At 45.9% G+C, this 15,970-nt stretch overlaps 2 protein-coding genes across 5 annotated transcripts in view; one reads left to right on the top strand and one right to left on the bottom strand.

Annotated features, from left to right (window-relative positions):
* Positions 1–6,822, bottom strand: part of Kat6a (lysine acetyltransferase 6A) — an 82,161-nt gene extending 75,339 nt beyond the window's left edge. For 2 of the 4 annotated variants that reach the window (XM_085844081.1, XM_085844079.1), the window contains exons 1-3: positions 6,737–6,822; positions 4,774–4,859; positions 3,576–4,489 (exon numbers count right to left, since the gene is read on the bottom strand). In XM_085844081.1, coding sequence (XP_085700207.1) covers positions 3,576–4,175 — 600 coding nt within the window. In that variant the 5' untranslated portion in view covers positions 4,176–4,489; positions 4,774–4,859; positions 6,737–6,822. Of the gene's footprint in view, positions 1–3,575; positions 4,490–4,734; positions 4,860–6,736 lie in introns of all 4 variants that reach the window. The other 2 variants (XM_029481030.2, XM_085844080.1) reach the window with 2 other exon arrangements.
* Positions 4,221–15,205, top strand: LOC147002485 (uncharacterized). Its single transcript, XM_085843491.1, has 3 exons — positions 4,221–4,227; positions 6,226–6,821; positions 14,802–15,205. Exons 1-3 carry the CDS (start codon positions 4,221–4,223, stop codon positions 14,826–14,828), a joined length of 630 nt encoding a protein of 209 aa, XP_085699617.1. The 3' UTR covers positions 14,829–15,205.
* Positions 15,206–15,970: the final 765 nt, after the last annotated feature.

Genomic DNA, 15,970 nt, shown 5'->3' on the forward strand with positions numbered 1-15,970 from the left:
CCTAAGGGTGCGGTGGGATGCACACCGGGCAGTAACCAACAGCTCTCTAGGTACACTTAAGACCAGCTCAACAAGCGAGAAATAATTCCCGGGAGTGGAAACCTCTCCAACACCTAGGGCCAGTGAAGTCATGGATCTTGGAAGAGAAACTACCAACCATCACTTTACTATACCAACATAATCCCTAATTATAGCCTAAATATTTCTCCTCAGACCCATAGTAAGTGTTCTTCTCACTCCTCATCAAAGAAACTTCTATTTGCAACAGAAACTATTGCAGAAAACCACAACTGATCAAAATTCAGAGTTGTAAAGGCCAGTCCCAACCAGCACACCTGCATCATACACCCTGCACCTAAGATTCAGGGATCGTTGCAGAAGAACCAGAGGAAAGATTTTAAGAGCCAAGGGAACAGGAAGTTTTCTGTGAACCCAAGTCTCCTAGAAACATCAGAGACTACACCCATGAAGTCTTATCAACATGTCTGCTTAAACAAGACCTGAACTATGAATACACCAATGAACATGCTAACACAGTAGAGGGAGCTTGAGGGGCCTCAACCCTAAACAAAAAACTGCAGACAACTAAAGAATACTAGACAGGGAGAAACGGTCTTCTACAGGAATAGTCCCCCTAACTGGTTCTCCAATACCAAGCCTGAGACCATATACATACAGTAACATTATACAGACTGAGCAGGTTGTATTTATGTATTTAAGAATACAAATATACATGTATGTGTATGTATATGTAACAAGAAAAGAGGGCATAAATTTGAGAGACTAAGGGAAGTACATGGGAGTTTTTTAAAGGAGAAAAGGGAAGGGGGAAATTTGTGTAACCATAATTTTTTAAAATTATTACAAAAAAATTAAATATTTCACCAGTGAATTATACCACTGCCAGGCACAGTGGTACATGCCTCTAATGCCAGTATTGGGAGATGAGGCAGGAGGATTTCTGCACAGCTGAGCCCAATCTGGGCTACCTAGAAAAGCTAGGTTTCAACACTCTCCCAACAAGAAAACAAAAGTATTGTTACTTTCTAATTGTTTCTAAACAAACAACACTGTAGTTTAATGGGATGCTAATGAATACAAGGAAGGATGACGAGATAACTCAGCTATTAAGAGTTCTTCCACAGGACCCAAGTTCAGTTCCCAGCACCCACTTCATGCAGCCCACAACCATCTATATTACACTAGCTCTGAAGGATCTAACAGCCTCTTCTGGCCTCATTGATCACACACACACACACACAGTCTGTCTGTCTGTCTGTCTCTCTCTCTCTCTCTCTCTCTCTCTCTCTTGAGAGTAAAATACAGGGGACTCCTTATGGAGAGCAAGGAGGTAAATGCACAAGATGTGAGGAGCAGAGAGATAGCAGGATACAAGTGATCTGACAGGGAAAATGGAAAGGAGGTGTGCTCTTTAGGGATGAGGGAGAAAAGTGTACACAGGAGGAAGAGCAAGGTGGGTAAGGATATCTGCAGAAGCCACAGAGAATCATACTATTAACTACACACACACACACACACACACACCTTACCTTATACATAATACATACAATTCTGTGTATAAACACACATCTCACATGGACTTATAGTATCCGCTCTAATAACCTATCAGACCACCCAATGAAAACCTCAATACCAGACAAGAGACCTCCTCTCTTTTGACTCCCAAAACACACAGCCCACTGCTGTTTCCCTTGTTGCTTCCCAGAGGCAGAAGGTAAGTGCCTACTCCTAAAGAGACCATGGACTTCAGAAACAGAACCCAGAGGATCCCGAGCTGGACCTGCCCTGAATGCCCCTTCCCTGAGGACTGGCTTTCATGGTATCAGAAGGAACCATGTAAGCTTCCAAAGGAGGGGGGCACCCAACAGTTTCTTCTTTCTCTGATGCCGAGGAACCCCATCAAGGACCACCATGGCATAAGCTTCAGGGGGCAGCATTAGCACACATACCTTGATGGTAACCAACAGCTCTTTTGGACTTGATATCTGCTCATCAAGAGGGATCCATCTCGTGTCTAGTACTAGAAACCTAACTACTCAGTGCTAGTGAAGTCATGGTTACTGGAGAAGAAACAGTAACTACTAATTTACTAAATCCCTAACGACAGTCTATTAACATTTATCCTTATACCACAGGTTAAGTATAATCTTCACCCCTCATCTTTGCAACAACCGGAGAACACTACATAAAGCCATAGCCAATCAAAACGCAGAGTTGTTTACTCTAGTCCCAATGAATACATTTACAAAACTGAACGAGGATTAGCACCAATGAATATGCCAACTAGACAGAGAAGTCCACAAAGCCTCTAGCCTACACAGAGAACTATAGGCAAATGAAGGAAATTAGAAATCAGAGAGGTGGCCTTCCTCAGGGAAGAGCATACCAATCAGCTGTCCAACGCCAAGCGGTCAGCCCTGAAAACACACACACACTTAAGGACTGGATAGCTAGGGATAGACGTGTATATATGCAATATGTACATATGTAGTTATGCATGCAATAACAATTGGTGAAAAAAATAAGTCATGAATTTGAAGGAGATTGGGGAGGGATCTATGGGAGGGTCTGAAGGGAGTAAAGGGGAGGGAGAAATGTAATTATATTATGATATCAAAAAAAGTTAAACAAATACCAAAAGTCTTTGCCCGGAAGTACCTTCTATGATTTATACACTAGGTATACAAGAAATTAACAGCATTCTATTGATGTGAAAGAACAGTCACACACAAAATGCTCCATCCACCAGGATTCTCCTAAAGGCTGAGATGTACTGCTGCTATGCCTCAAGTGCATTAAATGACAATAATACACAAAACAGAGCAAGGGACATGTCTATGTACAAAACACCCCAGAACTTTTTATAATACAGGATACTGTATTCCTAACCCATAGAACTGCTGCTGTCACAAATAACATTTAGGATTCCCTTCTATTCAAAGGCACACTAGGTGTGGTGGCACACACCTGTAATTCCAGCACTCCTCACTCACTTGCAGAGGCAAGAAGATGATAGTAAGGTTTTAGGCCAGCCTGGACTTTAAAGCAAGACCCTGTGTCTCAAAACTATAAAAAAAAAAAAAATATATAAATCAAAATATAACACATGATAGGAAGCTGTTTAAAACACAGAAATGGGAATGACTGATTTGCTAGCCCCTACTATGGATCACAAGAATCTGCCTCATTCCTGTCTAATGATAGCCTGAAACAAAACAGAAAAAAAAGGAAAAACTCCGTAGAGTAAGCCACTTCTTTCAGAGTCAAGTCTCTAGCATTTCTAAGTTCACCAAGTTGCAACAGTAAGGTATTATAGAACCTTCAATCTAAAGTTTGCATGCTAAGCTAAATGCGTTCTTGTAGTTGTCAACATTCTATACTCTGAACAGAAAGCTTCAAAGACTTTAAAGTACTACAACTATTAAAACCTATTCAGTTTTCACAGCTAGAGCTCCCAAAAGCCCCCAAGCTTTGACTGGGTACATAACTTCCCAGGACTGTGAATGTGACTCCTATGCTACTGCCCTGTGAACACTGGTGCTAATGTTCCTTACCTTGTCTTTCTCATGTGGAAGCAGTGACACGGGAGGTAAACACGAGAGCGACTCACAGCCCTCTTTCCCTTCAGCACTGGCTGCCTTAGTGTTGAGGCGGTAGAGAGGTCCATCTTTGAGGAGTCGGCCATGACCAACAGCACGCTTGATGGCCAATCGTAGCTGCTGGTGAAACCCAGGGGCAGCACTACCTCCACAGGCAGCAGATACATCCTTCTGGCTTTTCAAAAAACGTTCGATACTTTTCAAAGTTGAGCCACCAGACTCTGCCAAGCCCTCAAATGCCCGCTTGAGTAATTTATTCCAATCCACACTTTGCTTAGTATCCAATTTTCCATGGTTCCGAGGTTTAGGAAGTGCTATTCGCCCAGGATTATCAGGATCTTTGTAGGAATTAAGACCTTTGTTTGAGACCTTTAAAATCGTCCCGTCTTTAACGCTCAGCTCCAGCTGCTCTAGCACAGTCCTGCGGTCCAGCCCGTGGGATGAGGACACGGCATTGCAGATCCTTTCCTCTGAAGGTCGCTGTTTCTGCTTCTTGACTTTTTTGATGGCCTCCAAAATCCACTCCGTGTACAGCGGGTTAGCGAGTTTTACCATGGTGAAGGATTCTGTATATCCATAGAGTCGTTATCCCTTATCCTGATGCTGAGTAAGTCTTACACCATGGAAAACAGGATTCTCGGAGGATGGGAACCAGTTAACCATAGCATACAAGATTTCTGGCCTGAGTCTTCCCTCCTTTCACAAAATAGATTTACAGCCTACTTTTACCTCAGAAATCAAAACACCTGGTTTTTCTGTCGTATCTTCAAAATCCTCACTATCACAACGCATTGGTGTCTACTCCACACACACTCCTGGGTTCCACACATCTCATTCCCGGCTTCAAGCAGAAAGTGAGTATCTTAAGCCTGAGAAGAAATTAAAATAATGTCAGTTTTCTATCAAGGCCTGCTCTGTGACTAAGTTATCAAATGAAACCTCCTAGTCGTGTCTTAAAGCAATGTGTTTAACGACACTCCCAAGAGCTTAACTACAGTGCTATCAATACAGGCAACTGGAAACCACGGGGTAAAAACAGAAGGAGAAGCAGCTGAGTAGTCAAAGGAAAATGAGGAACTCAAGGTGTCTACAAACCACCTCAGCCGTAACTAACCGGAGGAGTGCTAGTTTGTCCTCCGCAATCTGTGCTCACCAGTCTAGGGGGTCAACTCGTCCTCCACATTGTCCCCAAGAAACTATTCAGCACTTCAACAAGTATCTGGATTAGTAGGAAGAATCCTGCAACAAAAGCAAAAGTGAATCAGCTTTCAAAATTCCAGTGGGTAGGAAACAGACAGTAAGCTCTGCAGAAACCAGACAGCAATCTGATCAGTTCCTATACAAAAGAAAATAAACCTGCTTCACACACCACAATAAGGATAGTAATGCAAATGAAAACAGCTTAGTGTGAAAGTGTGTAAGGAATTTCATTCAAACTTTCACCAATACCCATACACTGAAGGAAATGACAACTGTCAAACATAATCTACAGATAAACTAGAAATAAGAAAGGCCTAGAATCATCTGGATCAAATGCAGATACATGTAAAATCGTACAATACAGAAAACAAGTAACTGCCTATGATCTGATAAAAATGTAAATTTGAGATTGCTATCTCAGCGTGAACATTAGTCAATAAAACAAAAACAAATATACTACTACCTCTGAACTTGTTCCTCCAAATCTAAGTGTAACTTTGAACTTCTCATGTTTTGGAGCACGTGTACAATATAAACACAGCAAAAAAGGGGCGGGGGCACCCCTTCAGCAACTACTCCCAACAGTGTGCAGGCAAAGGGGAGACTGATACATGAGGAAAGAAATAGTACTAGTAAGAAAAAAAAGCATTAGCACCCGGGGCCAAAATGTATTTCAAAATAAGCTAACTAAAAGAAGTACCCCCCCCCCAGGAGGGGTCCTTCATATTAGTGGAGGTTTTACGAGGACAAACATCAGAATTACTACCCAAGGGAAGTTTCTGAGTAAAGTAACGAGGCCTAAGACCTAAGAAGGTGGGAACACCCTATGTGGCTGAGTTTCCAGGTGAAAAAGAATGAATGACAGTCACACATTGTCTTTCCGGCCGGAAGTTTCCCCAATCTTCGAGTCTGCAGAAACCAACGCTCTGAAGATCTGAACCCTAACTCTCAGAAAGTACACTCGCGGGCTAGAAAGAAAGACCTGCCCGGCTCGCAAAGACCTTCCCGCTCTCTCTCTCCCAACCCAAAACACATCTGCGCGCGCCCTCGATTTAAAGCCCCAGGAACTTTAAAAAAAACTTGAAGCGGCAGAGCCCCGCAGTTTGCCAGCGGACGGCTTCGCCGGTCCCATTCTATGGAAACACAGCCCGGAGAGTAAGTTAACAATGAAATCACGTGGAGTTAGGAGCATCGTAAGCTCTAGCCCCAGCTCCTCCGAGCTCTTCGCTCCAAGGGGTCGGCTCAGAAGAGCAGCGAGGGGGACACCGGCTGTGACGGAGCCTGACAGGTCGGGCAGGTCCGGCCCAAAGTCGCGGAGCTCTTGACAGGCAAGCCCGCCGCCACCCGTCCCGGCTGGGGGCTGACAGTCCGACAGACACAACACCACACGTGCTGCCTGCTCCAGACCACTGCACCCACCAGGCTGTCACCCTGCACCGCTCAACCCCGCTCGGATGTCCGCGCACTCCGCACAGCCCGGAGTGCGCGCCCGCCCGGCGCCGGGAGCGGCGGGCGGGCGGGCGGGCGGGCGGGCGGGCGGACGGACGGCGGGCGCGCCCCCGAGGGAGAGCGGGCGAGCCCGCACAGCAGCCCCAGGCTCCGCGGCCTGGCTGCTCGGCGCCAGGGAGCCCGGGCTCCCGGAGTGGGCCGCCGGCGGAGCTAGGGCGGCGGCAGCGGCGGGCCCGTCGGCGCGAGCCGGGAGGGCGGGCGCGGGCCGGGCCGCGGAGTCGGACGCGAGGGGGCGGCCGCGGCGCCCAGCCCGAGGCCTGGCGCAGAGCAGCGGGGAGGCGGCGCAGGCCGCGGCGGGGCCTGCAAGCGGCCCGCCGACCCCGCGAGGCGCCGAAGCAGACTCCGGGGCGGCCTAGCCTCGGGCTCGGCAGCTGGGAGCGACCGGGGGCGGCCCCTCGGCTCCTTACCTGGGGGGAAGACAGCCGGGATCCCGGGGGCCCGGGCCGGACCGCGGAGATGCCCCAAACTGACACGGCCGCCATCTTGGAGACAGTGAGCTCCGACTGGGGGGAGGGGAGGCCAAGCGGCGGAACAGCCGCGGGGGGAGGGGAGCGTCGCGAGGGAACGGCTGCCTGGGGAGGGAGCGGGAACAGCCTGCGCGGGCGGGCGGGAGGGAAGGAGCGGAGGAGCGCGGGAGGGGGGCGGCCGGTAGCTGGAAGAGCCGGCTCGTCGCCGGGAAGGGCCGGAGGGCGGGGCCACGGGGGGCGGGGTGGAGGGAGCCGCTGGGCGGGTCACGTGGGGCGGGTACAAAAGGCCGAAGCCCGGGTGGAAGCGGGAGTTGGCCGGGCTGGAGGCCAACAGCTGGGGGCGTCCCCTCCTCCTTTCTCACGCGCTGCGATCGGGCGGAATGGCGAGGCCACAGGCGGAAGGTGCACCCGGATTACACAGCCCGGGAAACTTGGAGCGAGCGAGCGAGCGAGCGGGCGGGCGGGCGGGCGGGCGCTTGGGTGGGGCGGCTTCGGCGCGACGCCGAAACCTCGGAGCTAGAAAGCTCGGAGCTCCCGGCGCGCGGCGTCCGCCCGGGTTCCCAGGCGCTTCTTAGCGCCCGGGGGCGTGCACCCGCGTCTGCCTTGCTGGGTCGGGGACACACAAACACACACACACGCACACGGTGGCTCCGGGAGCTCCGTGGCTGGGCGGGGGAACGCGGGTGGCAGGAGTTCCTTCTTTTGCCTTCGCCTTTCTGCTCACTCTGCACTCCAACTGCTCAGCCCCCGTGGTTCAAAAGGATGGTCTGGCTAGAAAGGGGAGAGGGCACGAAGTTGGACACTCCTTGTCAGCCAACAAGATGCCCACCTAGGGCACTTGACTGACCCCCATGCCCGCAAGTCACTAAACCTTGGAAACATGTTTATAAGAAACACCACCCACCGAGCTCGGTTTCCAGGACTTGGACAAGGTCACGCAGCTATTATGGCACGGTTGCTTGTGGAACCTGGGTCTTTCTCTTCTTTTCCTACCCTGTGCAGTTTGATGGCTGAACCGCAAAGACTCTTGGCTAGGGCAAGTCTCTCCGCTACTGGCTACCTGTTTCTTTGTCTTTGATCCACTAGAAACTCTTGAGATTGAGTCACACACACATACCCCTTCCCTGGAAAGACACGTTAAAGCTCAACAGTTTGAGACTTGTATTGCTGCTACCCTTGCACTTGGCTTATGTCCCCTTCCTAGATTGTTACCCTCCCCCACACACACACCTCATTTTATCATAGTTTTGCCAAAAAGAAAAAAACACCTGCTAGTCGCTGCCATAACTTTAATATTACTTTGTTGGTTTTTTGCCTTATTCACTTTACAGTTCAGATGTAGTCGTAATGCTTTTAGTATATTCCCAGGTTAATTTTCCTAGACAGTGCCATTTGGCATCCCAACATCTAACCAACATGATGCCAAGGGCTCAAAACAGGGCTTATAATGAATAAGCATTTGTAAGCCTCTGAGAAATAAGTTTACACCTCACCTCATGTCCTGTCTCCAAACCTCATTCCCTGCTTTCAGATCTGAGTAGCCCTCCTCCACCCTAATTCTTGCCCAGACGACTATGCACACTAGACTGTTGAAACTATTCCATATTAATACTAGCCTGGGAAACTCACGCGAAGGGCCTGCAGTGCCCTATACTGATGTTGATAACAAGCAGTTGTGGAGAGGTTTATTGAATCACCCGAAATCACTTCTTTACAACCCCCAAGTTGTATTCCATTACTACTAGAAGAGAAATTTGAAGACAGGAGGATCACCAAGATCGAGATTCAGTGGATTCCCCATCTCAAGGGAATATGGTAGACACCTAATATCATCCTCAGGCCTCCAAGAATGGTCACACGCACACACCTGTTTGCTTGTTTGTTTGTTTGTTTTAGATATATATTACTAAAAGGCATACTCAGAGATCTTTATAAGTTTTGCAGCAAAAAGAAATCAGTTTTGCAAGTCCACCTGCAGTTCAAAAGGGCACAGTTTAGTGTAACTCTGGAGTTCTTGGGGGGGGGGGGCGTTGTTGATCTTTGAGACAATTCAGACAGCTGAAGATTATTTCCTCTGTCAATCAAGAAAGCTACAGCCCTCATCTCCGAGGGAATAAGGGAGTTTATTCTGGGTCCATTCTGAGGGACTGTGACCCAGGACATAATTTCTTTATTTGTAACTTGATTGAAACTAACAGTATTATTTTATCACTTAGAAATTCACCAGGTAGAATGTTAAATATCACAGACAATTTAAATAATCTAATGACAGGAGTATTTAAGAAACAAAAAGTGAAAGTGATGTGCAGTTACTGGGGGTACTCATTTGTCAGTCGCGTTAGACAGGCATCGTGCAGCATCTTCAAGTCCTCGTGAATGTGCTCCTAAAGGAGGTGAGCACATTGGCAGCCTTGGGTTTCCCATCCTGAGAGTGAGCTGGGAGTGCCTGACTGCAGTCCTGATCTTTTCATCAGAATGGAGGCTTTGATGTGGTGCCTTTTTTCCTTCTTAGTTGACGAAACCACCTGTTTTCTTTATCCTTAAATGAAGACTCTGTGATTCTAATTTTAGTGTCAACATTAAAAATGCTTTACAAGATATGCTACTTGTTTATCTCGTAGACCAAACTGGATGAACAGATTTAAATATTTGTCCATTAAAGCAACTTTCACAATCACTATTTAATTTAGTAGGAATATTCTAAGTGAGTATAACACTCCAAAAAGAATTATTTGGTATAGTTAATATAATGGCTGACTATCTAAAAAGAAAAGGTTTGCACTTAGATCTTAAAATTGTGATATTTAATATTTCTACCTTACCTTGTATATTATGAATGTGTTGTGTACATATATATGTGTGTGTTCAAAAAAAAAAAAAAAACTCTAGTGTTTTTTCAATTTACTCTGAACTCTACCTACTCTAGCTAGAGATACCCAAAGATTTATGTCAATCCTTTCTGTCCAAAAATTATACAAAAAGCATCAATCTCTAATTACATTCTTGATGTTTTATACCTTAAGTACTGATGCTTCATGTATTTAAAATGCCCTATAAAACAGCTAACCAAGATTTAAAAATTAATTGAACCATATTTGGATTTTATTAGTTAAAAATGGAGACATAGTACTACAGTGTCTCCTTCCAAAGTTCATTTTTCAAGAATTTAAATATAAGTGAAATAGCTCATAGAGTACAAAGAACTATAAACGTGAGGGGGAAACATAGTCAATCTAATTTTAAATTATGCAAATTTTTGGAATTTTAGCCACGTGTCCATCATCTGCCTTCGATCCATCAGGCCACACCATGTCCTTGATGACTTAAGTTTAGATTAGTAGCACTGCCACGTGTCATATGCAGATAAAGAGGGTACAAGAAAAATAATTCATATCTGGATCATGGATGGGTAATAGTTTTGATATGGTCTGGGGTTCCTTAATGGCTTTACCAGACAGCCATCTGTCCTGAAAACTGCAGCCCTTCCCCGTGTATATCAGATCTTAGGACTGAGCCTTCCTAGCTTTGAAAGACCTTATAATATTTAGTAAACAACTTGCAGTCCACTCACGCAATGTGATCCTGGGTGAGCAGAAAATTGTGACTGAGAACTGGAAAGAATCTGTGTCTGCAGAGACTGATTGAGTGAAGTGCAGAACACTGGAGAGATGGGAATGTTACAGTGCTAGAGGCTAAGTACCTAAGCCAGAGCTAGCTGGAGCTAGCTGGAGCTCTGGGACAGCCATCCCCAGCCTACCTCTGTGTCAGAACTAATATCCTTCTAATAGTAGGTAAAACGCTTTTGTAATTTGTTAACAGAGCTGCTAGCTTCCATCAGCACAAAAGCTGAGGGTGTCACCAGATAGCATCTCAGACCTATAGAAAGTTTTTCCCAATCTTGCTGTCACTGCCTCTGTGATATACCCATCAATGTATTAAGACTTGCCTTGATTTATGACTTTCTTTGTTCTATAAAACTATAAAACTTCACCAAACTGCTTCCATGTTGGAACTAGAAATTTGGGGTAACCTAAAACTGTATTTCTAGACCATAATCACTCAGAATGGCTCCAGAATTAACTCTTACGTTAGGTTGAGAGCTGTGGCCTTGCATCGACAGTAGCATATCTCCGAACATCCCCTCCTTTTTGGAAACCTTTTCCCCAAGTTGTGTGTGTGTGTGTGTGTGTATATAGAATATATATATATATATATATATTCCTGCATTATTGCTTGTCTGTACTAGCCAGGGAAAAATATGTTTTGGGTTGGTTCTGAGTGATACTTTAGGGATTGGCCTTCCCAGCTCTGAGCCTAAAATCACTACCCTCTCCCACTGGGCCTCAGGGTTATCCTTGCTTGTTTATCAGAATGTAAGTGTGCTTAAGACTCCAGGTGACCAGTCAGTCCCTTACATGTCTCCTCAGGAGAGCCAGTAAAGTCCATTCTAACCCGGGTGTGGGGGCGTTTGTGGGGTTCCCTATCAAACCCGAGGCCAGTGCATGTGGTGGGCTGTTCCCCTGATAATTTTTGGTTGGGAGGGAACAGGTGCCCATTGGTGTCTTTATGATCAAGTGCTCATAAAATTCCTAAGCTCCGGGCTCATCAGTGTCACAGGAGAAGCATCGGGGAACCGCAGAATTAGGCATTGGGGGGGGGGGGGTGTCAGAGAACAAAGGCCAAATGATAATAAGTCGAAATATTTCAAAGACAAACAGAAACCAAAATGCCGTCAAAGTTTCGAAAAGTATAAACTAAATTGCCTTTTGAGATCTGAAATCAAACAGAACCTGAACTAAATGTCTAGAGCTTAAAATTCTTTCAAAGCAAACAAAGCAGATGCCTAAAATGAAATACTTGAAAGCAGACCAAATAGGTAGCTATCAAGTTAGGATCCTTAATTAGACATCTCAGAATAAACAAATGGACCAGCAACCAAACCGGGGGAGGTCCAGACCCTAGAAAAGAATTCCCCTGCAATCCACCTACGGAAGTAACAGGTGGCCTGGACTCAGTGGGTCCATGCAGGTACCCGGCTGCCAGTGAAAACTGGATGGATCTCTGAGGTCCATTTTGTGGCTCCACAATTGTCAATAAAAAGAGCACAGCTCTCATCTTGAATAAGAGTTAGTTTATTCTGGAGCTATTGTGAGTGACCACAGCCTGGAAACACAGACTCAGGTTACCCGAAATTCCGTGTTCCAACGTGGAGGCAGTTTGACGACGTTTTATAGTGTTACAGAACAAAGAAAGTCATAAATGAAGGCAGGTCTGAAATGCGTTGATGGGTCCTTGAGAGAAGTAGTTAGAGCAAGATGGGAGAAGCTTCAATAGGCCTCAGATGCGATCTGATGACCTTAGCTTGTAGGTTAATGGATGCATTCTACCAAGTTAAGATTTCAAAAGATTTTGACCTGTTAGTCACAGGATGCTCTAGGCAAGGAATGGCTGTTCCCAGCCAAAGTTAGCTCAAGACAAGGTATTTGCCTTTGGCCAGCAACATTCCATTCTGCCCTTCCGAGGGTGGCACTCAGTCCTAATGAGTCATCCAGTGCCCCCCACCCCCTGCCCTGAATTGTTCTGCACACCTTCAATAACTTGCTCCAGAAGTCCCTGATTTTCAGCTATTCTTGGTAATCATGTTTTGTGCATTCCAGGTCAGTTCAAAAGTCGGCGAAGTCTCGTTGTTTAAAACTTTATCCTGTCTTCACTGGAAATATTTTTAGTACATTTACATGTAATATAGTAACGGGTAAAGGTTAGACTTATACTTGGTATATTTGTGTTTTGTTTTATTCCTATTCGTCCATCTTGTGTCTTTTGTTCTATCTTGACTTCTCTTGAGTTCATTATACTATTTTACTTATGGGAACTGTCTTAGTCAGGGTTTCTATTCCTGCACAAACATCATGACCAAGAAGCAAGTTGGGGAAGAAAGGGTTTATTCGGCTTACACTTCCATGCTGCTATTCATCACCAAAGGAAGTCAGGACTGGATCTCAAACAGGTCAGGGAGCAGGAGCTGATGCAGAGGCCATGGAGGGATGTTTTTACTGGCTTGCCTCCCCTGGCTTGCTCAGCCTACTCTCTTATAGAACCCAAGACTACCAGTCCAGGGATGACACCACCCACAAGGGGCCTTTCCCCCTTGATCACTAATTGAGAAAATTCCTTACAGTTGGATCTCATGGAGGCATTTCCTCAACTGAAGCTCCTTTCTCTGTGATAACTCCAGCTGTGTCAAGTTGACACAAAAATAGCCAGTACAGGAACAGAAACGATGGCTCAGCAGTTTAAGATCACTTCTTGCTCTCCTCAGGGACTAGATTCCCAGTCCTTGTCAACCCCAGCCTTTGTTGCGTGGTTGATGACTGCCTGTAACTCCAGCTCCAGGGGATCCAACATCCTCTTCTGGACTCTGAGTGTTTTGAACACACATGATATACATTCATACAACCAGAAACACCCATGAATAAATAAAAGGGACAAACCATCTGGGAGCTCTCCCCCTGGGAGGCTGTTCCTCCCTCTGTAATCATTCCGTGGTCACTGCAGCTGTCTCGGATCAGGACCCCATACGGTTGATTTTGCCCTTCTGTGTTAGTCTATTGGTGTCAACCTTGCTCAGATCACATTTAAGCAGCCATGTTGATGAGACTTAACGGTTGTAGCTTCTCAGACAACCCAAGGAGACACAGTCTCACATTTGATACATTTACATGTGATACAGTAACTGGTCAAATTTAGACACACAGCAAACTTCCTGTTGTCCTACCTCTTAAAATCTTTCCACCCTTTCTGCTTTTGAAACCTCAAAGCCCAATCCCAGTGACACACATCCTCCAACAAAACCGCACCTCCTAGTCCTCCCAACGCTGTTCCAGCAGCTGGAAATCAAACATTAAAGTCTATGAGCCTTTGTATAAAATATATGTCCTCCTTTAAAACCCATGACCTCACTAGCCCTTGATTTGTTGGCTAGGTGTTCAGTACCAGGCTTAGTACCCTCTTGTTGGGTTGATCTTACAAAGCCGTTACCACAAAGGCGTGAATGTTACTTGTTGCATCCGTATGTACATAATGCCATGCAGGACACTGTTATAATTTATAGGCATAATAGCTCACGGGACTACTTTCATACTTGGAAGCTTACATGGTAGCCTCCAGTACCATGAAAGCCAGTACTTGGGGAGAAGGCTTTGGGTCAGATCCTGCTCGGATCCTGTGGATCCTGTGTCCAAAGCGCATGGTGCCTATAGCAATAAGGGTTTATTTTCTTCAACCTCTGGGAGTCAGGCAAGGGAAACAGCAATAGGCCATATATTTTAGGAACCTGGTGTACAGCCCTTTCCAACTACTGGAAAAGGGGCTTCTCATGCCTGGTAGTAGTGTATGGCTCTTGGCGTGAAGCATTGCCAGCCCAGATTTAAACTATATCTGTGCATATTTATAAGGTGTGTTATATGTATGTACTGGATGGTTTTACGTGTCAACTTGACACAAGTCAGAGTCATCAGAGAGGAAGGAGCCTCAGTTGAGAAAATGCTTCCAGGAGATCCGGCTGTAAGGTATTTTTATCCCCTGGTAATCAATGTGGAGAGGGCCCAGCACATGGTGGGTGGTGCCATCCCCGGGCTGGTGATCCTGGGCTCTATAAGAAAGCAGGCTAGACAAGCCATGGGGAGTAAGCCAGTAAGCAGCATCCCTCCATGGCCTCTGCATCAGCTCCTGCCTCCAGGAGTTCCTATCCTGACCTCCTCCAATGAGGGACTATGGATTTGGAAGCATAAGCCAAATAAACCCTTTCCTCCCCAACTCCCCAACTTGCTTTTTGGTCATGGTGCTCTGTCGCAGTAATACAAACCCTGACTAAGATAATATAGTACACACACACATATACACTATAGCTATTATGTGTAATTGCAAGTAAATAATAGCATGATTCCTGGTGACTTTTTCAGACAGCCTTACTGATCGCTTTCCCTCCTTGCTCTGTCTTCGGTAGGGAGCAGAAGAAACCCCGAGTGAGTGAGTGAGTGTGCTGCTGATACTTGCATGGTTTTGACAAGGACCCCACAGCCTCAGACTGATGGAGGAACAGCAACGCCTTCCTCTGGTACCGATGTTGGCAGTTGGTAGTGTATGTAGGAATCGTCCACCATAGCTTTCTCCCTACTGGGTATGTGTGGCCTGAAGACAGCTCCTTCAGAGAATCTCCTACAGAGGCTGCTTCTACCAAGATAAGCTAAACCTGTCTCCTTGGTCCAGATCTACACCATAAACTCTGCCTCGTGTATCTGTGTGTAATAACCCCTCTCTATGAAACTCTGTAATAAACAGACTGAGCTCTGGAGTGCTGAAGGTTCCCCAGCCAAGAGCCCAGACCACTTAACCCTAGATTTTCTGTATGTCTTGTGTCTTTCTTCATTTCCTCAATGCTCCCGTCACATCTGTCCCCTGGAGCCATGCTTAACATAGCACTTTTCCATATTAATCTCCCACTTCCTAATTAAAGCCTCCCTCTACATTTCCTACTATTGAGCTCTTCCTTTCTCTCTTGCCCCTGACACACCCATCCACTGATGGTCCCTTCTTATTTCTCTGGATCCCGCTGTAACCTTCTGAAAGCTCCTGCAGACTACTAGACATTAGCTGGCTAGTCTCTGGTGATCGAAGAAAGATGGAATATCACTGGGGGATATTATCTTCGACAAGCTTAAGCCCTTTAATGGCCAATTACCTTAAATTTTAAATCTGGTCTAATTCTATTGGGGAAATTTCTCAGATTGTATCAGTAAGCTTCTAACAGGCTTCTACTCCCCACCAACTCTAAAACTAAATGCTGTATTATCTGAAACCCTTAAAAGAGATTTCCCAGAATTCTTTTAGCCAGACAGTGTCCCCACCACATCAATGAATTGGACATAGGTATTAATTTATGGCGTTCTAGTGTTCTCTGACTATAAAAATACATGTATCCTCTTCCACAGTATAACATGTCATTCAGGGTGGCATGACTCCATTCTCAGGAGCCATGGTCATTCATATATGACTCAGAACAAACACTTTTGGTATCTTTTAAAACAGCCATTTTCTGTCAACAGCCCCCACATCACAAATTTGAGTTTATGATTGTCATGAATATCAATTGCACATATGCATCAGTATATAAGA

The sequence above is a fragment of the Mus caroli genome, unplaced genomic scaffold, assembly GCF_978045245.1.
Source record: "Mus caroli unplaced genomic scaffold, Mus_caroli_1 scaffold_10, whole genome shotgun sequence".
Classification (NCBI taxonomy): domain Eukaryota; kingdom Metazoa; phylum Chordata; class Mammalia; order Rodentia; family Muridae; genus Mus; species Mus caroli.

What these genes read in the sequence shown, in the direction of transcription:
- LOC147002485 (XM_085843491.1), top strand. An exon ending in CGGCCGCCATCTTGGAGACA is followed by an intron (nt 6,822 to 14,801) that starts GTGAGCTCCGAC and finishes TGTCTTCGGTAG; the next exon opens with GGAGCAGAAGAAACCCCGAG.